At 38.4% G+C, this 23,314-nt stretch overlaps 2 protein-coding genes across 2 annotated transcripts in view; both read left to right on the top strand.

The window, feature by feature from the left end:
• Positions 1-1,014: 1,014 nt before the first annotated feature.
• zgc:174945 (uncharacterized protein LOC793867 homolog) lies at positions 1,015-4,070 on the top strand. Its single transcript, XM_057332161.1, has 3 exons — positions 1,015-1,381; positions 1,591-1,920; positions 2,025-4,070. The coding sequence occupies exons 1-3, from the start codon at positions 1,180-1,182 to the stop codon at positions 2,108-2,110; spliced, it is 618 nt and encodes a 205-aa protein (XP_057188144.1). The 5' UTR covers positions 1,015-1,179; the 3' UTR covers positions 2,111-4,070.
• Positions 4,071-10,571: 6,501 nt separating this feature from the next.
• The window catches only part of trpc5a (transient receptor potential cation channel, subfamily C, member 5a), a 60,101-nt gene continuing 47,358 nt past the window's right edge, over positions 10,572-23,314 (top strand). The window contains exon 1 of the mRNA XM_057332345.1: positions 10,572-11,204. The gene's annotated coding sequence lies outside the window, so the exon portion shown is untranslated. The remainder of the gene's footprint in view (positions 11,205-23,314) is intronic.

Raw genomic sequence — 23,314 nt, 5'->3', positions numbered from 1 at the left:
ATCAAACAGAGTCTCATCTCGCATTCCCTTTAAGAGCCAGTTGCGTTCGCGCATGGCGGAATCGCTATACGGCGGAATTTGCAAGAGCAAAGACTTGTCGCTTCTCTAGAGAGGAAACGCATCTGCTCGTGCGTGAGGTTTAAGCGCGCGAGCATATCATACTGTACATGACAAGCCGGATTTTTATCTTTATGTAGGCTACACAATAATAATATTTTACATTGTAATCCATTTATTTTTTATATTTGGCATGTTTGTGTGCTGCTGCGCTTCCCTCTGTGTAATAAGCAAAGTGAAAGCGCGTTGTACGTGTACCTCTCTATTAAAAAAATTGCGACTTTAGACTTTTAAACACTTGCGCCGCGCCACGTTGCGCCGGGTGTACAATAGGGCCCTACAAGTGACAAGTTCATTATTTAGATTTTTCAGTAAAATGTCACAAAAATTTCAAGACTCTTATTGCAATGTTTCAAATAAAGCCGTGACAGTTCTCACTTTCTTATTATAACATTATTTTTTATTAATATTTAATAATATTTAGTTTCTCATCTTCCTACTGCTTGTCAGAAGCTTGCTTAAAAAATACCTATGCACTTGTACTTCCTTGTACAAATGAAATCAGATTATATTGAAACCAAACCAATATAATTCAATAAATATTATATGGGTTTGCATGTAAAGTTTTATGATTGTGTCTTTATGAAGGTGTAGGTGGTGGGGATCCGGTTGGGCTCAAAAAACATGCTTTTCTTAGAAAAGGGGGCCCACCAAAAAATGTTTGGGAACCACTGGTGTACAGGATGATCAACTATTGTTGAGGTGCAACTATGCCATTAAAGCCCATGCGGCCTTTTTAATATATGATCATTGTATTCACCTCTATGTGTAAAGAGTTAAATCATTTTAGTGTATATCAATGAGTCACACATTCACCAGAAAAAGGTCCAATGGAAAGTAATGCACTTCAAGCTGTAACCACAACTCTTATGAAATGTCAGAACCGATGTGCTTATTTCGGTGTATGAGATATTTGAAACACCTTTAAGAATCAAAACATCACCAGTGAAAACTTGCAAAGAGTATTTAGCATTCTGGTAAGACTATTCATGGTGGCCACATCTCAAAGTTTTCAAGGTATTGTTTTGTCTTTTCTCAGCAGGTATGTGATCAGTGACGAAAATGTTGCAACTGTTTTGCATCTGCAAAGTTCAAAGGAAGTCCTCTTTTTGTGGTGGAGCTTTCGACCAACCTTATGCAGCCAAGTTCAGCCACTTTCTCAAACTGTCAGAGCGCTGCAGGTGCAAAATGCAAGTGTCTCACCCTAACTCTATGTTTTTATTGTTTGCTGTTTTTTGCTATTTGCCGTCTTATATAGCAGGGGGTAAGTTTCTTTTGTAGAAATTATGTATGCTTTGTTTAAAAGTTTTTTGACTAAATATTTTAGCGTAGTATATGCCAATTTTAAAGGAAAATATTTAATTAAACAGTAAATTAACACACTACAAATCTATGACAGTTTGACGTAGTAGTTTTTAAAGAAACTTGACTTTGACTTCTTAAGTGTTTATACCAAATATTTTCTCTGAGCAGTGGCTGTGAAGTATTCACGTGAACCATTCACTAAGGCAGAAGGAGCTTCATTGTCGCTCACTTGCATGGTGCAGTTTGGGAAAAAGGCATGCAAAGAAATTCAGAGCAAATGGTGTTTGCTCTTGACACCAGACAACTGTAAGCCCCTTATAGATCCTCACAGGTACATAATCCACGTAAATGAGACGGAAGACAGAGAATATCGATTAAGAAGAATTTTCATCACGTTCAATTCCTTAAATCTTCAAGACAGCGGCTACTACCAGTGTAATGCAAAATGTGAGAGTGGAACTGAAGCCAAAGGCCATCTTGTGCATCTCGCTGTGACAGGTCTGGGTTCATTTTTCTTGTTTCTTAGTTGAAGGTTTCATGCTTTTGTACTATATGTCCTTACGTGAATAAAGTCTTAATATTGCCTGTTCCTCTATACAAAGGTCCCAACGTATCAAAATGGAGCGGCCAGCACAAGGTGGACCCAGCTTTGTTTACACTGAGTGTCATCTTACTTTTGTGGAGTTAATTAAGTACATTTTAAAATGTTTTTATAATTATTATTTACACTTTTTAAATAATTTGTAACCTGAGACAAAATCTTCGATCACATTTGTCTCTATTTTAGCATCAAGCAGTATAAATCCTTACATTGCTGTACTACTGTAATTTTCATTAAGTAAGGTATTTATTTCTAAATATAATTGGAATATTAGCTGGCCGAGAAATAGATGGTTTTTGTGCTGCACTATAAGTGGAACAGTGGTCTGGGCCTATCACCCGTGGCTGAAAATAAAACCAATGGTGTCAAAAGACGATTCTCTAAAATTGTACAACTGATTTTACTGACAAGCAACACATTCTCACTCCCGAGTCCCGACTCGTCATTTACGCTCGGTCAGCGCCCTTCGGCGTCACTTTTGAACGCGCAGGGTACTCCTTTGGCGTCGTTTTTCGACGTGAAGGACACGCGAATTTCACCGTCATTATTAAAATGTATATTAGATATAATTTGCAATGATGATGTTTCGGGGTTTAATTTAAGTTTAATGGCGAGGATAATTGTGTTTACATGACACTATTCAGACAGTTTGAGCAAGTAATCTAACAGTTTATTTATCGTAATATAAAACACATAATACAAGTAGTCACATATTCCAAGGGTACCTTCTTTTAGGATTTAATGGCGATTTCCAAGGGTACCAACGCCAAACGGAACATATGCGAAATGAGGAACATATGCGAAAGCGATCACCGTCCGCCGTAAATCTCAAATCCAGTGAAGACTGAACGACGTTCAAAATTTGCCGCCAGAGGAAGTTACGTCAGCTTCGATGCCATTGGCTGTCCCGTATCTCGTGACCGAATGCGTAATTTCGTTGGCTTTGAACGTGAAACGGTATTGGCTCCCGCAACCTACTGAATCTAGCTGTTCCGGTTTATCTTTAAATGGGTGCCGACTTCATGCATTCACGGACACGCACGGCATCTTCATGTAAAGTTATAGTACGGCTTTGGTGCAAAAAGGTCTTAGAAACGAGTGGTTTGTTATATTTTGTAATGCTTTTGGCCAGTTTGTGCAATAAATACCCGTGACTGTACTTTTATTCGCGTGCTGTGTTTTATATGGCTGATAAGTGGTTAGGGTGAGGTTGGGGTACGTGCTACAAAATATTAAAACCATAACAGCAACGCAGTTCCCTGTTCGTCTAAAAACGACGCCAAAAGGGTACCCTGCGCGTTCAAAAGTGACGCCGTAGGGTGCTGACCGAGCGTAAATATGTGACGAGTCGGGAGTGAGAACGGGTTGATACATACTTTTCTGTGTATTATTTTTATTGTTAATATAGATTGTTTGATTATTTTAAGTGATTTGCAGCGTCATACATTTTCATTTTAATGTGAGATGGATAGTTAAATATTTACTTATCCTTAGGGCTGTCACCATTATGAAATTTGGCTGACGATTAATTGTCTAATAAATCATTGCGATTATGACGAGGATTAATCGTCTGTTTTAGAGCTTTGACCTTTAATTCTCATACATTTTTTATTCAGCTTTGAAACGACCATATTGTTCTGAATATAAAGACTATGTTCTTTTCCTTGGAAATACATAGGAAAACATTGGGTCATCATACTTAAAGTTTAGGCGTTTACCTGTCAATAATACAACCGCCAAATACTTGTAAATTAAGTAAATTGATCAGGAGTGAATTGAAGCCACCATTAAAATGCTATCAGTCATAGAAAAGCTTCTAGTCTGTTTTTTTCTCACTTGCAAGACTACAATAAAAGTTTACTTCTATGTTAATGAGATTTTGGTAGGCCGGTTTTCACACTGAAATAATATTAAATTGTACTGCAGGTTATTTTGTTGGTATATGCTTTAGTTTTTTTTAAGTGATTGTGTTGTGGTGGTACATTTTACAAGTATTACCATGCTTTAGTTGCAATATATACAATAAAATATGCAATATGCAGATGCACTACAGCTCCCACTAGTGTCTTCTATAGAGATGTGCAATAATTGCGATGATCTGAATCCATCGCTATGAGGTCAAACAATCGCGATGAGACGATTATTAAATAATCGTGACAGCCCTACTTATCCTGAACCGCGGACACCCGGTTGAAGACCCATGTGGTAAACCATTTTGTTAATGCAACACTTAACGCTTAGCAGAAGCACTGATCTTATGCCGCTGTTGTGCAGTGGTGTAAAGCATTGGAGTAAATGTAATTACTTAAATTACTTTACTTAAGTATCTTTTTGGCTACTTTGTAGTTGTACTGAGTATTAAAGATATAAGCAACTTTAACTCTCTACTTGACTACATTTTTTAATAAGTATATGTACTCTTTACTACACTACATTTGTAATTACCAATGCAATAACACATTACATTTTGCATGGCACCTAACTTTTTCTGCAGCAGTTTATTTCTGCTACAGAAGAAGCAATATTGCCATTTACAGGGCATTGAAGGTACTATATCTTGTGCATTTTTGCCCTTACTTACTAAAACTTGTCAACATGGCTTCTTTATGCGAATGCGGCTGCATTATCAGGTAGTTGACATCGCTGGTGTTTTATGTGGGAAGAGGACATGACTGCAGCCGGCGATAAGGCCAAAACCAGCATGTCCAGTGCAAAAAGGCTTTGACTTTTGTAATTTTTTACTTAACATTATTTTATTTATGCGTTTTATCGAAGAAACCTTTTTGAAGGATATTGGTTTCCTTATGAGCACTTGAGTTTAACTGAGACTTGGGTGTTTGTAATAGACGTAGGCTATGGTGTCGACCTTGATTTTTTGCAATTTTGAGGTGTTCAGTTTGATGCGATTGCTCTCCTCACGAATCGACTGTTTCTTGTTTTTCACTGACATGTCTCTTAAGTGTTGAGGACTAGTGCTGCTTTGAGCCTACATTCGGGTATGAGTAAAATACTCAAGTACTGTTAAAATCAGATACTCTAAGACTTTTACTCAAGTCATTTGGAATTCGTGACTTGTAACTTGTAATGGAGTAATTTTCACTGCAAGGTATCTGTACTTTTACTCAAGTATGGTTTTCAGGTACTCTTTACACCTCTGCTGTTGTACCACAATTCATTTCATTAGAGGTGGAGTAAGCAATTTATGTAAAACTGAAATCACTCAAACACACTTGTGAATATTTACTAGATGTCTGTTATGTGTTTGTATGTTAAAAGAAACAATGTTTGCACATCCTGGCTATGTAAATAGAAGGAAAAACATAAATATTCATACATATTTATATGTATATTCATTATTTATAGGCTACTTTTTCAGCCTCTGCAACTGTAAAAAGGGTAGGCCTACTGAATTGATGCAGAATTCATACTTAAAAAACTAATAAAAGGTCTCCATTCAGGCATCTTTAACATACTGTGTTCATTGTGATGTTATTTGGGGTTGCAGAAATTCTTGTCTGGCTGAGGATATGTAATAGATAGAATATAAAAATGAGAATAGTAAACAGCCCATGCGTTTTGCTTTAATAAGCCCAAAAGAGTTGGCCACATACTGCCATCTACTGGCTATAGTTGCGAATGTCATTTTGTATCATTGAAACCACATGGGGAAAAAAAACAGCTGGCATGTAGGCCTACATGATTTTGGGGTCGTTTTGTATATTGTTGTGAAAACCATGTTGATATTTTAGACGAAATCACCAAGATACTAGGAACATTTTCAAAATGCTTGTATCTACTATATACTTGTAGATCAAAATTGTATTACAAATTTACCGAATAAACGCGCCAAAAATCACTGTAGCCTATGTTGCTGTGCGATTTTTAATACACCGACGCCAAAGACTGTCATACGTTATGCTCACCTCCACTCGCTGTCCTCTCACAAAACAGGTACAAATCTTCTATTACGATTTTACTCCGTTTTCCCGGACGTTACTCAATTTACTGAGCCATTAAGCCTACTCTTGGGAACGACTACTTTTCTCATAATATTTTTCGCATGAATAAATTTGCCACCACATCAGTTGGTTTGCCAACATTTACTTTTTTTTAGTCAGACTCTTCCTCCCTCTTCTGCTTTCTTTTATTTTCCCTTTCATGATGGACTCATTCAAGGAGTATGCCAGGTAATTTTGAGGTTTCTCATATTGATACTTAGAGGCTAAAAAGAGTTCCCCTAAAACCTACTCCACTCTTATTTCATTTTCTGTGAATCCAGCATTTCTGCTGGAAAAAAATACATTTACATTTGTAGAATTTGGCTCAAACTGTTTTTTAACACACCTGAGCCTATCACTGGCAGGTGAGTTGGAAATAAACACAGGATTGTGCCCATCCTATTTACTGTAATTACTGGATGTACTGTTGTACAAGATCATGTATACATGTGACACAGCCTGTTGTGCATGTCTGTCACCAAAAAGTACAGTACTAAAATAGCTTTGGCTTTCATACTATTACAGTAACAGGAACCACGTTTACAGTATATGTAAATTGGAAGTTAATACTGCATACTGAAAACCAGACAGTGTTGTCATGATACTGGACTTAATGGACCAGAGCTTACATAAATAGTTTTACTTTTAAAAGAGATTAATAAACACTTGAACAAATGTATTGCTCATTCATTGTTCGTTAATGTTAGTTAATAGCCTACATTTATATGATTAACACATTGTAATTTGGCTTTTTTCACATATAATCATTGATCAGCGCACATAGACAGAAACGCAAACTTTAAACGCAAGAATTGTTGCACTGGCCATTTTTCTAACATAAACCACTGTTTACCGGGGCGAATGAAACGATGGATGAAATTATTGATCAGCGCATGGTGAGCGTAAACATGGGGAGCGTAAATGAGCGTGCACCAAGCGCCAGATGTGTTACTGAGACACTGCACTGGCCATCCTTTTTAACATGAACACTATTTAACTGCCGCAAACAAGTCAAGTCTGTGAGGGGAGGCGAGACTCCATAAGGGGCTCTGTTGTCACTGTGTTCACGTTCAGCGTTTGTCAACTCACTGTCGAAAAAGAGAGACAGCGCGGTATCGAAACGTGGGACAAGCGTATATTGGAACCGTTTCAGATTTTTCAGTATCGATACGTATCGAAATATCGATTTTTTTTACAACACCGAGTCAGCCACAAAGGGTAGTTTTACATTTGTGACCCTGGTAAAGTCGTGATTTACCGTTTTCTACACAAAATCATTCATCATAGCCTAATGCATAGAATATTCTGTAAAAAAAAACCTTGATACATTAAATACTGACATTGACCGAGTGAGGCCATGTCAAAGATTTAAGTCATAGTTAAATGAATGCTTGAAATCAAACTTTGATGTTTATGATCAAATAGATTTTCACAGGCATGTTCGCATTGCGTTAGAGCAGAGCAGAGGCCACTTTAAGAGTATTACCAAAATGGCACCAAATCATTTTCACTAAACGATAGACAACAAGGGTTGCAAATGTTTTTCTTTCTGTTACCCTTTCCCATCCTCTTTCTTTCTCTATGTAATTAGATGTCAATGTGATAAACCAATCTCATTCATGCTAGACCCTCACTTTGCATGCATCCAAATTACACCCATGTTTAATTTATTATTTACAGAGCACTCTGGTGTGGTTAAAATGCATCGCTTTGTCAAAGGAGCCCGGAGAGCGTATCCATTGTTAATGCGGCTGATGATCAGTGGTGAGATATAGGTGTCTATTTTGTGGCGGAATGATTTTAAGCTCTTCGTCAATTACTTACTTTCAGAACGGATTGTGCCAAGCAACTGTGGTTATATTGCCATAATACATTATAGGGATGTTAGACTTATCCAAAAGTTAGAATACAAAGTTAACTGGCGTTTGAATGTTTTCACTGTTATAGGGTTTATTGAATCAAATTTTTAATACTATTCGCATTAACATTTTGTTAGTGTACAGTGGACTCGAAATGTACTGGTCTCTGGTCTTTAGATGCTGGTAACTTTTAGTGGATGTATGTCAGTTTCCCTGAAGGTTACACATGTCCCAGCATAGCAACCACAGGTCTAGTTTGCATACAGTTTACAGTCCTCCTATTATGCAAGTGTGACAATCAGAACTTGACTTAAAGGGATAGTTCACCCAAAAATGAAAATTCTGACATCATTTACTCACCCTCAGATTGTTACAAACCCATATAAAGGTCTTTGTTCTGCTAAACACTAGGAAAGATATTTGCAAAAATGTCAGTAGCCAAACAGATCTCATCTCGCATTCACTCACTTAAAGGGAAAATAAATACTATGAGTGAAGGGGAGACGAGTCTGTTTGGTTACTGACATTCTTTCAAATATATTCCTTTGTGTTTAACAGAACAAAGAAAATGTATACAGGTTTGGAACAATCTGAGGGTGATAAATCATGACAGAATTTTCATTTTTGGGTGAATAAAATTGGGTGGACAGGGCTTTCTCATCCGAGGCTCCTAGGCTTTGGAATGCACTGCCTCCTCACATCAGAGACGCACAGAATTTAGATTCTTATTAAAATCTTATTTAAAAATGTATTTTTTTTAGGTTAGCTTTTTCCTGACTTTTATCTATCTATTTGTATATGTATATAACCTGTTTTTTTGTGTGTGTGTGTGTGTGTGTTGTATTATCATTTACTTGTTTTATGTAAAGTGCCTTGAGAAGCTACTATAAAGGTTATTATCGTCCCGGTGTGGACAAGCCCTTACGGATGAAAATCGATACCTTGTGTCGTTCCTGCTTTTACAATTGTTCCTACACCCCTGGTGTCACAGAAAGTCTTTCTGCTTGATAAATAAATGCCCAACGAAAATGGTCAAGTATAACATTCCTGTTTCCCATGTACATACGGTGTACTTGTTATAGTAAATATTATAACTGGGTAATAACTAGGTACTTAACTTGAACCTACCCCTAAACTTAACCTTATCACATTTAGTTACTTTGAATTACCCAGGACTTTCTTAAGTAAGTACACTATAGGCACGTACTGTAAAATAAAGTGCAACCGTTAAACATTATCTGTGTTAAGATAAATTATGCTGAATAAAGGAAACTGTCCAACAAAAGGTAAATGTGCTACTTTTGACTTCACTTTCAGCTTTTCATAACTCTTAACATTAAAATAGATAGATAAAATGTGACGACTAGACAAATTTCAATTTGATGATGGATTGAGTCATGGGAGGTGTGCATTTAATGCTTATTTAATGGTGATGAGATCACATTGGGCCTTTGTAATGTTTCCCTTGCTGTTAGGTCCTCAAGTAATCAGGGTAAAACAAGTAATGTGACTTACACTATCTGTGCATGCCTGGTTGTCAAAAATATATTTTTTAGCATTTCTCCATCCTAACGTCTTTTTATTAGAACCTCCATATATTTCAACTTGACGCATTGCAACTGGTAAGGAGAGTGTTTCCCAAGTCTATCCTGAAAGCCCCTAGCCCTGCTCATTTTGGATGTCATCCTAATAAAAACGATTGAACATTAGTAGGGTCTACATGACCTAAAATGGTAATGTTAGATAAGGCAGACACAGGTTTGGGAAACCTGAGGTTATAAGACATGAACCACTGTTGTCATTGACGTCATTCCAGGTGTCATGAACTGCAGGAAGACACACGGATGAGGATCCAAATGCAGTTTATTAAAAAGGGGTAATCCAAAGACAAAATCCAAAAGACAGGCATAAATCCAAACACAGGTGGTCAGTCCAAACACAGCAAATAAATCCACAAGACAAAAGGCAAACAGAGTGATCCAAAAGACATCAAGGCAAGACAAAAACCAGACATAGAGACCGCTAAGAATTGCAGTATGATACAATACAAGACTTCGCAATGATTGATTGAGACAACCGGGTATAAATAGGCAGACAAACAACAGTTGACAGGACACAGGTGAATAACAGATAAAGAGTCCGGTCAATGGTTATGGGTAATGTAGTGTGATATGACAATCCAAGTGATGAGGGGAGTGCCCTCTAGTGGATTTGAGAGGGCACTGCAGCTGGTGACTGACACCAGGCTTAATGTGGCAAGTTTAATTAGGCATACGTACAAATGGTATTTTAGAGCTAAAACAAAATGAGGGTTAGTAATAAACATTTGTGTGTAAACTACGATATTCCTTCAGCGTTAAGAAGGCAACCTGGTCACTAAATAAAAAACTGATCATCCTGTTTTTTCAATATATCTTTATAATTTTTAATTACACCTTTTCTTTGCCATTTTCCCATTGCTTCATCGATCATCTTTATTTGTGTCCAGTAACAGGCATTTGGCAAACACTCGCTTTTTTACAAGACGCTTGTTATTTTTTATAACATTTAGGGTTAAACTACAAACCCTCTCATAGCGTGCTACTTTAGCGTTAACCAATAATATAAAACTTTATAAACGATTCGCGTTGTGATGTCACGAACCACTCGCCCGCGATCGAGCGCCGCGGCAGCATCAGTGAGATCCGTCTGACACCATGACAACAGCAGCGCGCGAACGCTGGAATCTGTGCAGCTCCCGCGAAGCCAAATATGAAGACAAGATGCCGCTGTACGCGCGCAAGACGCACTTCTTCTCTTAAAATACTCTTCCTTACGCTCGTTCCGCACTTTTGGAGGAAGACAACCGAGATTTGCAAAACCACCTGTATCTAACGCAAGTATCCGTGTCAGTTAAATACCCCTGATGGGCAATTCGTTAAAAATCTGAGCCGTAGGAACTACGCCGATGTCGTCCCTTTATTAAAATAAGGGCTCGGTGGTTGCGCGCTTCGGAGTGATGAAATGCGCATTGGAGTAAGGGATGCTCCTCATGGCGTTTACGCGTGGAGAACCCGTCGGTGTGTGTGTGCCGTGTGCGTAAATGTACGTGTAAGTGTGTGTGAGAGATTGTGAAGGAAAACGAGGCTTTATTTGCTTTCTACGAACCCCGCGCTTCATTTCGCGGTGGAAATATGAGGATCTCCAGAGGACGCGGCTGATAAATAGTATTTCAGACTCCCCTGTCACATAAGAAGACAATACCACCAGCACGGAGAACCCTCCTCAGAGACCCCCTGTTTGATACGAGGGGCGATTAAATATCCATACAGTGAAGCGCATCAGGTAAGCGACGCGTTATCGGGTTTCGTTACGTTCGTATTGAAGTTACGGAGCGTTATTTATCGAGGTAATTCGATGCAGCGCAAAAGTGAAAGCGCTTCTGCGCCTTGGCACCTGCAGGTGCACATGCGAACAGGAATCGACATATCATTTGATGTGTACAGTAAACGAACAAATCGTTTTTAATGCAATGTTTTGGGGTTTTATGAGGTTTGACTGACAGTTGCCAAGTTGTATAATCTGAATCTGTGACGTCAAACAACATGCATGTTTCATTTACCTACACACGATATATATAGCCTACGCATGTATAGAACTAAAAACTTAGATTATGGTTATAATGGTGTAGCCTATATAATATTTAGCGTTTCATCATTATCCTAATGGACTGCATAGATGCTCAATACTGCAGTGTTGGTTTCAGTTCAACTTCCCAGATTGTAGTGGTTATGTAAACAAGGATCATTCTTTTTCGCAGGCATTAATGTGACATGCTAACCAGGCGCTGGTGGCTAAAGAATAATTACTTTATTGATATCGCTCATTGTTGCGTATTGAGCATTGTAATCCACAATTTATACGCTCCATACATGTACATGCACACAGAGGGTAGGATTTAGGCAAGAGCTGTCCCAATGGACTTGTTGCCCCAGGATAACTCATGGGGGAAAAAAGAAATTGGTGTGAGCAATGCTATTAGGAGGTGACAGAAAAAAATCTTTACTGTATACGTGCTAACGTATGGTTTGTTGGCCTGTGATAGATGCTTCAAGTTTGTAAGCCAGGGTTCATTTGGGCTATTGTCTCAAGGGATCGATCGAACCGCGTCCCCAGTTTTTCATCTCTTGGGTTGTAATGAAATTGCACAGGAACCATCAGGGTCCGGCTAATAAAACTGTTGATTATAAGTGATTGACATGGTGAATCTCTCCAATAAGATTAAGCCGCTTAATGGTGCATTACGTAAAACAAACAGATTTTGGACTGGTGACTGGAGGCACATACAGGTGTGCGTTCACAGCCTCGCACGCAGAGAGGGGAGGCATCATCATTTTATTTCTCATCAGATCTCTAAATCCATTTTATACAGTCCACCAACTGATCCAAGGAGAACAAGGAGAACAAAGTGCACAATAAGTTTTCCAGACTTCTTATTTTGGATTTCTCCTCCTTTTATCATTGTGGCCCTTGGGCATCAGTCAGGACACAAGGTTGACTTATTGGCAAGAAAGAAAATACAGGTTCTTCAAAGGTTGTGGCTACAAGTCAATCTTCATAAGAGTTGTAAAGAGTGAACGAGAAAGAATGATAGAGAAGAAGGGACAAAAGGAGAAGGTCAGATTTATTCTGTGAGAAGATAATAAATCTAATAGAGTTGCAGGGTGTCTGGTGGCTTATGCTGTCTGGTGTTGCTGTGACTGAGTGCTTGAGACCAGCACAAGTCACCGCCACCGAGTCCCAGACTCATACAGGCTGCTTACATGGTTTATATCAGATCACAGCCCATTACGGAACCTGCCAGTGCTCTTTAGAAAGAATAATGTGACGTTATAGGACAAACTGAATGTTCCATACTGTTTTAGTCAGTACGAATAGTGCTTTGGATGCAAAAATGATTGTGTTTATTATTGAATTTACATCTGAAGGTTCATGAAAAATCAATCTTAAAGGGATAGTTCGCCCAAAAAAGAAAATTCTGTCATCATTTATTCACCCTAATGTCATTCAAAAATCTGTATATGACACAAAAGAAGATATTTTGAGAAATGTCTGAATGTTTTGTGTCCATACAGTGGAAGTCAATGGGGTCCCAAATTGTATGGTCACCAACATTCTTCAAAATATCTTCTTCTGTGTCCTGCAGAAGAAAGAAAGTCATACAGGTTTGGAACGATGTGAGGGTGAATAAATGATACGAATTAAAATTTTGGGGTGAACTGTCCCTTTAAGTTGAAACATCATATGGTAATCTCATAGTGCTAATTTGACCTATTTGGACAAATATATTTTATTTCATTTGTTTTTTGCATGAATTTTAGTTTTAGCCAAGTTCTAAGTTCTTGTATTTTTTGTGTAGCTAGCAATCCCATAATGCATTTGACAGAAAGTGCATTATAGTGGATGCTAAATATAGATCATAAATGATTAATACGTCATTCGTTAGGCTGCTGAAAAACTTACACTTCATTCAGCATTTGTATATACAGTAAATAAATATTTAATTTAATACAAAACAATGCAATACAAATACTGTTTGGTGTACTTATTTATGTGTGGTGTTTTTTGCTTATATTTATTGCTTAGCTTTGCCAACATGGTTGCAAGTCACCTGTGAACTTCACGTGAGTTGAGCTATTTGTGTGGCATGGAGAGTCACTGTCTATCTAGAGCGCTGCAAATCGGTCAGGGATGCTGTGTTAGAAGCCAGCTGTGTAGTCAATAGACAGTGAGGTTTTGGAAGAGAGCTATACAGACACGCAAAACAGAAACTTTGATCCCATCTCCTATCGATGACACATTCTTTAGACATGACAAAAGCGTGGCTTTGAAGTATAGCCCAAGTTTGCCAGGAAAAGAGTATGTCAACGTGCCTGGCATATTAAACTCTCAAATCGAAGCTCTACATCACTGCCACAGTGTCTCTCTATGTCACGCCGTACAGCTCTTAACCCCGAAAATGACTCACAAGATGAACTCACTCGCTGCTTATTCTTTCTCGTAATTATCACTGCGACTGAATTAAATGATTTAAAACCGTGTTTGCGTGTTTTACAAATGTCAAAGAGACTATAGGTTCTTAATGATCTGTTACACTGAAAGGTTACATTGGAGAGAGGCTGGTAGGAAAGATTCAGGTTGGATTTTGGATATAAAAATGAAGGATACACCTTGACTTTATAGGTTTCTGTTTATGCAACCAAATTTTATAGAGGATTTAAAAACAATGACAAAGCATAGTGATATAATAACGCACAAGCGTCTAATGAGACAAAACAACACATTTCAGCAGTCATAACTGCTCAAAAAGGAAATCTTTGATCATCTGAAATGCGAAGCTCCCACTGTAGCGCTCCCAAAGAAATCTCATTTTGCTGCTATCATGTACAAGCTTTGGAGAGGTATTTCTCAGCTTTTCATCCGTATTGACAGGCATGCTGGGAAGAGAAGCCGATGGGCTGCTATAGCCCCTCTCGTCTTCGCGTTCTTTACACTAGACAGCCAGCTCCGTCTTTGTTTTGGATCACATGTGATTGCAGAGCTTAGCTCCTCATACAGTTTTAAAAGCTCCCAAAACAGCCTCATGGGTTTTCTCTCGGCTTTTTGACACGAGGGTGGAGCACACTGGTGGGTTTTTCCCTAAAAAGGGAAATATATGACGGTGAGGCGTCACTTCGTATTGTTAGAGATTTTGACAGGAAGAAACATTTCTCCTCCTCGTAGACGTACGTTAAATTTTCATTACACGTCAACCCGCCAGCGTTTGTTAGGGTTTGGCGGCTGAGTAATGGCGGAGGTTGCCGTTGCCTGATAAAATAAATGTTAACTGTGGGACAAGACAAATTGACCATGATGATACTTTATGGCTGGAGAAAACGACGGATGTGGAGACAAACTGGCCGAACAAACTGAAGATTGGGAAAGAAAGACAGGCAGATAAATAAATGAGAAAATGGTTTTAAAGGAATAGTTCACCCAAAAATGGCTCCCCCTCAAGTTGTTCTAACCCTGTGTAAATGTCTTTGTTCTGATGGACACAAAAAAAGATATTTGGTAGAATGTTAGCAACTGACAGTTCTGGTGCACCATTGACTACCATAGTAGGAAAAAAACCAATTGGGGTTTTATTGTTCTGTTTAACACAAAAGAAGATATTTTGAGGAATTTAGTAAAGCAAAAAGTTCTGGGGCACCCTTGACTACCATTTTCATTTTTTCTACTATGGTAGTCAAAGATGCCCCAGAAATGTCAGTTGCTAACATTCTTCCAAATATCGTTCTTTGTGTTCAACCAAACAAAGACATTTATTCAGGTTTGGAACAACTAGAGAGTAAAATTGTCCTTTAAAAAAGTTATGTTCATTTGGGACTTATGTACTTTGGGTGGTTTCTACAGTGGATGCAGTTGCTAGGCAGTCACTAAGGTGTGCTGAGTAGTTGCTAAGCAGTTGCTAAGGTGTGCTGAGCAGTTGCTAGGCAGTTGCTGTGGTGTTTTAGGTGTTCCTAGGGTGCTGCTAAGCAGTCTGTAACGTTTCTTGGTGTAAAAAAGCACTAGTGTTCTGGGTGGTTCCTCAGAATACAATGAATGTGAATACAATATAAACTAACTTTGAAATCCAGAAATACTGAAATCTGAATAAAATCAGACATTTGGGTTTAAATGGTCAAATCTCACATAATACATAGCAAAGTTGTGTTGACAGCCATGTCTGAATGAATCTGTTTACAGTCACATGTGGTATTCAGTAAGTAGTAAATGATGAAAGAGCGAGCCGTGCCGGACGCTGCATATGCATGAAAGTATAAACACAGTAATGCCGTTGATGGCTATGTTGTCTGATGCGACTCAAGAGCCCTGCACGGCAGCGAGATATCATAATAGATATGCAGAGGCAACATTTTCAGTTTCCATCCGCTATTGTCATATTGAGAGCTACTCCTGTGTATCTCTGCGTCGGATCTGATTTCGTTGCTTGCAAAATGACATGGGATATTTGAAAAACGAAACCACATTGGGTGCAGTGCACATAAAAGCCTCAGTATTTACACTAAGAGGGTGTTAGCTTTGTCAGGCTAACATCATTTTTTTGTGAAGTTCTGTGCAGAGGTCAAAACCAGCCAGGCACCAAATATCCAACCAGAGCATTTACGCTGGAAACATGGCTACCAGGATCTGCTTTTAAGCATGCCTTTTGCACATCAAACACACATTTTTTTGCACCTAAATGCGACTTGGGAAAAACATAGGGCTTGGTTTATTTACAGGTTTAGATTGCTTCTCTCTAAACACACACACACACACACACACATCCATGCCACTGTTTAATTGAATCACAGTGTTGCAAACATGGCATACTTCGTTTTTTTAAGTCATGTGCTTAAATGTAATACCCGTAAACGTCTGCCCAGTTGCTTTTAGTCCCAGCATGTCGCTTTAGCTCCGACGTGAGCTATATGTGCTAATCTTCCTCCTCCTCGTAATTAAGGGGAATTGTGACAAAGACACCACTGTGTTGTGTCAGGGCCTCTTTGCAATTTAATTTACTCGTCTCAGAGGACCAGGCGAGCCCAGATGAGTTCCCCTAAGCGTCTGTTTGATTCCCCTGAGGTTTCTCAGAGAGATCCATATTCTCTGTCTGATCCAATCTGTAAAATACTTGTCGATGTATTGATTTAATCAGCGCGCCAGTGCCAGACCCCTTCAGCGCTTTCCACCGATCATACAAGATAAAGTTATTTCCCTGAAGAGCGTAGTGTGTCACTTTTTCGAATGTTGTTTTTCTTCACTACCGTCACAATAACTAGGACAATAGAAAGCAGCAGTTTCGGCACACGACATAAATCTCTTGTTGATGAAAACTATGTGTTTGAAATGTACATAAAATATTACATTTCAGTGTCAGAGCAGTTGTATTATTGCAGAAAATATATCGGTCCAAATGTCTGAAATCACTTTTGCTTTTAAGATCACTTCTATTTTGAATTCTATGTATTGTTATATTTTGTATTTTCACACTATTCTAATTTTTTTTAATTTATTGCAATATTTTTAGGTCTTTCAAAACAATTAATCATGATTAATCGATTCCAAAATAACTGTATCTTTATATTATTATAATATACGTGTAGATACAAAGACAAACATACATGTATATATTTGTAATCGGGACGCACCGATACCATTTTTTAAAGGCAGAATACGAGTACCAATATTTTTTTCTGGTACTCGCCGATACCTATGCCTGTACCGATGCCTGTACCTTTTCACAACACAGTGAGACCAATAAAAATAGAATAGCTTAATTAATAGAATTCTTAATTACAAACAACTCCACCTTAAACACATTATGAAAAATAAACAATTTTATGTACTTTTCACAAACTTTCAAAGCAAATTTCACAACAGATTTCTCAGTTATGTCACATGAGGTATCAGTCTTTGGTATCGGTGCATTTTTACGAGTACGAGTACGGGTACATGAGCTTAGTATTGGGCCCACATCCCTATGTGTTTATATTTAAACATAGTATAAATTATTCAATTTAATTAAATATAAATATCTATATACTGTACATATTTAGGTTAATATTTGTTTTGGAATCGATTAATTGCATATTATTTGACAGCATTAATATGTTTTATTCTATACACTTCACATGCATAGCCCTTAAAAAAATTAAACATGATTTTTTATTATAGTAATTATTATAGATTTTATTACGATTTTATAAAAAGTGTAGTTTTTTAGCACATTGATTATAATTACCATAGTTTTACTACTAATTCCATGGTTAAACTATGGTTATTGTGGTGAGACCATTGTAAATTTGTGCTTACTGTGGTTTTACCACAAACCAAAAAACTGTCGTTACTACAGTATAGTTAAATCATGGTTTCGTAAATTTCAAGTTTCGTGTGTATGACGCACACATTTTTCGATCAGTGTAAACTGTTTCAAATCAGTCGCTTCTAAGGTTTCTTTTTTATCTACGCAGCAGACAGTGAGACAGCTCATTAGGTGTTGGGACAGAGTTATTGTTTATTATCGCAGTAAATATGTCATTAAGGTTTGGAGATGCTGCGGAAGGAAATGTCACCGAGTTCAGGCACTCCGAAATGGCTCCCGGTTGTACCAGAGAAGCGCTGCGCACCTCCAATGAATCTTTGGGGATCACTCTAAACACTTCGTTTACAGTACGTCTAATTTATCAGCCAATGCTTGGCCCATCTTATACTCTAAGGATATTCCTTAGAGATAAGCAGCCCTTGGAGAACCGAGAACCACAGATTAATTACACAATTAAGCCATCTGCGATTAGACTGCAGAGATAATTGCTCGGTCTGAGTGGTGCTTAGTAGAAGAGTCACTGGTACTGTACTGTCCTGTCAGATGTACTGCTTGCTTTATTTTCTCCTCGGGGTAAGGGGCAGGGTAAGTAGCAGGCTAAAGGATAGCAGAAGGGTCATTGACTTGTCGAACTCATGTAGTCACTGTGATTTTGTCTGGAAAAGACATAATACTTTTTTTGTCTATCAAAGAAAATACATTTACATGTATGCATTTGGCGGACACTTTTTTCAAAATGACTTACAATGCATTGAATCTATACATTTATCAGTATATGTGACCCTGGACCACAAAAAAAAATTTTTTGGGGAATTGAGATACATCATCTGAGAGCTGAATAAATACGTTTTCTGTTGATGGATGGTTTGTTAGGATAGGAAAAAAATCCTGGCTGAGATACAACTATTTGAAACTCTGGAATCTGAGGGTGCAAAAAATCAAAATATTTAGAAGTTATCCATCAGATGCACTGTAGGACCCGATATGAATTCTTGCGGCGCGGGATTAAAATTTTCGGGTAAAAGATGGTAGCGGTAGGTCTAGGAATCGATTCCATTTCGATATGGAATCGAGAGAATCGATTCCATTAAGTAATCGACTCCTCCTTAAGAGCCTTCAAAAGCACAAGCCCCGCCCCTTAGCTGATGTCATTGGTCAACTAATTCACATTTGTCTAAAACAGTGCAGACTTCGGAAAAAACTGATGGATGAAGTCTAGAGCTGTGGAATGACATGAAATATTCTGCATCCATAAAAGCAAAAGCTTTGTTTGCACACACAATGCAGATATAATTACATGTATCCACACATTTAACAAATCATACAAGTACGTTTGCTTTTCAGACGGACTGTAAACGGACCATCTTCTCTTACTCTCTACCGATGAGCTCAGTATGTGCGTGAAGAGAATTACATGTATATAAAGCAAAGTCTCTAAAGCTGGACAGAACTTTTTCAACACCTGTCTGCACTACTTGCATTTAACAGTAATATTAATATGCACAGTATTCTTACATATTTTTAATACAATTTACTGATTATCGATTCGACTATCTATATTCCTCAAGTATTTTTGTGTACACTGCTGAAACTTTAAAAATAGTAATTTGGCATGTGCTTTATTTTTGAAAACTGCTAGTAAATTAGATTATTAATGATATTAATGATACATTGGAATTGCAGGACAAGATCGACATATTTGGTTAAGGTTTTTGTTATAGAAACAATAAAAATTAATAAATGTAAAAAGTGACAGCTTAGAAAATTGTATTGCATTAAAAAATGTTTTATTAATAATAAAAATGACTCTGTAGTAAAACAGGGAATTGAGCAGAAATCAAAAACAGCAGCTAGGAATCGATTCTTGGAATCGATTCTTTCGATTCCCAAACCAGGAATTGGAATCAGAATCGACTCCAAAAAATTCAGAATCAAACAGCCCTAGGTAGCGGCCGGTTACTGTACTTGGACAGGAGCGGGTCTTTGGCAGGGTTTTTTTTTTAATGCCCTCCTTACCTTACCGCTGTAATGACGACTTGCAGAGTAGATGAACCTGAAGCTTTACATACAAACTTGAGTGGGTAATTCCTAAAGAGCGGGCAGCAGCGAGCGAAGTCTGTAGGCGTGTTTCCGGCCATCTTTGTTTGCGGTTTTGCTGCATCCACTCACAAAAATAAAATTTGGATATATTTCATTAAATATTTAAGGAAACTTTTGGACTAAAGTTGGAAAAGGTGAAACATTTTTATAGTGTATTGTACATGTCTAAGCTCAGGTTGAAAAAATGCCCAGAAAGTGATGCAATATCATTCTTCTGTATCATTAGCATATTATTATAGTGTAAACTCCAATATTGTCTTAATTTTTTAAAACGTCATCTTCACAGTTATCGATCTTGTTGTGAATGGACCGTAAAGGCCAACCCTAATTAAACTTAAAGCTCAATCTTAAATCTGTTTGGCTGATTGGAGTGTGCAGTAGGGTTGTGACGGTGAAGAAATTTTCCCACCGGTTTATCGATATGTGACAACACCGGTAATACCGATATCACCGGGGGGTGGGGGGGGGAAGTAGGGGGGGGTTCGTTGGAATTTCCCTCTTTTCCTTCGCTTTTAAATAGCCTATGCCTGTGCGCATTTCACTTTCACTTTTGAATTAGCGGTTAATTGCCAATTCGGCATCAATGCTTGAATAAACAACAATACAGGAAAACAAAAACTCACTTATATGAAACAACGAACTGTTATTAATATAACAAAGAAAAATACACCATGCTACATAGGCTAAATAAAACGGAAAATCAGCAAACTGTGGTGTGGAACAAAGTAGCCTAAATAATAGAACGTTTATCACGTAGCCTATTAGAACGTTTTTTAAAACGAATAAGGAAATAAAATAGGACTAAATATATATTTTTAATTAAATAAGGTAAAACCAAATAAGTAATAAACGAATGTAAAAAAAAAACCTTCCAAAATCACCTTACATAAATGGCAAGTCAGCAGTCTTTTCAAAATAAAAAATAAATAAAACTAAATTGGCTTGCTTGCAGTTTACATGTTCTTTGCCAGGAAACTCAACATGTTGACCTTCTCTGGCTTAAGGTGGGATCTTGTGGGGGTGACGATGTTTCCCATCGTACTAAACACCCTCTCGGATGCGCAGCTTGTTGCACACATGCAAAGATTTCTTTTGCTACCTTTGCCAAGAGGGGGAACCGACTTTCATTATCTTTCCACCAAACGAGAGGATCCTGCTCTGTGTTTAATGGGTGAATCCTGAGCATAGGTGGCAAGTTCTGTCACCACCTCTGTCACCACCAGGAATGTTGCCTTTCGCATAAGCTGCCGGCTTGCTTCTGGCAGAGCTCCATATTTTTCGTCTAAGATTGAAATTATGCCGGCTTTTAGGTTGGCTGTCAGTTGTCCATCCTCATCCGATGGGGCCAATATGTCCTCTTTAATGAGACGCAGCACAGGGAGAAGAGATGACGCAGTTACATCATTTTCGCCGGACAAAATGTCGGTGAACTCGCTCACTGGCTTCAGCGCTTTGTTCAACGATTGCAACACGTCCCCGTCTTGCCATGTGATGCTCACATTGGCTTTACGGTCATCAGCAAGAACTCGATTGATGGCCGTCCTTTGCTCTAACATCCTATCAATCATTTTCTGCTTGGAGCCCCAGCGAGTTGCACAGTCCTCGGGGAGAAAAGAAATTATTATTATTATTATCAATAATAATTAAGAAAACTGCATGATATATGGCATTATGGGCCTAGACTATGATTTTATTATAGCCTACTTTATTTACGTTTTTTTTAAAACTAATAATAAACTTACCGTCACCAGTGAGTGTTCGGGGAGGCCAAGCTCGACCTGGGCTTTCTGCAGCTCCCTTTTCCTTCTCCAGCTGTGAGAGAACATGCCGTTTATTGTACGACAAACCGCTACGGCACGGTCTGTGCGGGCTTTCTCCGTCTTCTCAATAGTGTTGGACACAGCTAGGTTCAGGTTGTGCCCAAAGCAGCTTAACCAGGGCCAGCCTAAATTACGAACAGCCGCTTTAATGTTGCTTCCACTGTCCGTCGTGATACAAGACACTTTATTGTCTTCTAACCCCCAGTCATGCAGAGCCTCCTGCAGAGCATCGGCCAAGTTAGAGGCAAAGTGGTCCTCTGGCAAAAAACTTGTTTGGAGGCATTTTGACACCAGTTTCCATTCCGTGTCAATAAAATGGAAAGTCAGTGACATGTAAGGTGTCAATTTTGTGCTCGACCACATGTCCGTTGTGAGTGAAAAATGTTCGACTGTTGAAATAGCCTGTTGCAGCTCACCCCGGACACGGTTGTAGGCACTTGGGATAGCGGTGTCGGAGAAATATGACCGCCCAGGCAGTTCATGTTGGCTATCGAGTGTGTTTATTAGTTCTTTGAAAAACTGTTTTTCAACCGTGTAGAACGACACCATATCTTTGCAGATATATTTAGTCACTGCATCAGTACATTTGTTCCACCTCACACTGTCCCTCTTATATTTTGTGCGTCGCGCAAATGCATCACTAATTGATGGCTGTACCTGTGCATCTGGCTTCTGCGGTCGATTTTTTGCTGCAGGGCCCATTTTGGCAGCCTCATTTTTGTGGTGCACTTGAAGGTGTGTGTATAAATTACTTGTGTTTCCTCCGGATGCTGCCACCTTCGCCAGGCAAAGTTTGCAGATTGCTTCGTTAACATTTTCAGGTTGAATGTTTGCATTTGGTTTGAATCCAAAATACTGCCAAATAGGCGCTTTTGCATTGCGTTTTGAAACTAAATCGTCCGCCATTCTCTTTCTTTTTAGTCAGCTCGACTCCTGCCACTGATCTGCGACGTGACTGTCGCTCGACGTGACTGTCGCTCGGCACGCATTGCGCGCGCAGCTGATTTTAGTTTTTAATTAGACACTTTTTAATTAGTGTCTGTTCTCTTCTAAACTAAATGGTTTATTTTACTTGCTTAAATATTTGAATAAAAAAAAATCAAAACAACGGTGAGAGACGGTGCCACGGTAGGGCAAGTGACGTAACGGTGTTGTGATTTAACACCGGTATAACCGCGAACACCGTCTATCGCGGCAAGCCTAGTGTGCAGGACAAACAAGCATGCTGATCTGGGAAAATGTTAGCAGATTTACCATCAGTTTGAAGCATGTATTTCGCTGCTGTCCTTCTAACACGTTGGATGTCCAAATTCACAGTTTTTCAGGAAATGGAAAACACACTGTACTTTTTAAATGATTACTGTAAATACTGTGTTGTCAGAGTTGACAAGCACTTTTTAATACTTTTCATTGGTAGAGATTTGCAAAAACCCAGTGACAAACGTTAAGGGTGACTAATAGTAATGATTTATGATAACGATGGCACCAAAGATTTTTGAAAAATATGGAGATACGAGGTTTCAGAAAGACAGCAGCGATTTGTATCTTGCTTTTTTTACCAACAAGATTGAAACGCAACGGAACCATTTTGAAAACAGCATTGATCCTGGAAAGGTTTGCCTGCACCA

The sequence above is a fragment of the Triplophysa rosa genome, linkage group LG4 (genome assembly GCF_024868665.1).
Source record: "Triplophysa rosa linkage group LG4, Trosa_1v2, whole genome shotgun sequence".
NCBI lineage: Eukaryota > Metazoa > Chordata > Actinopteri > Cypriniformes > Nemacheilidae > Triplophysa > Triplophysa rosa.
The sequence above is the reverse complement of the archived record's forward strand: the minus strand, read 5'-3'. Positions and strand labels throughout refer to the sequence as shown.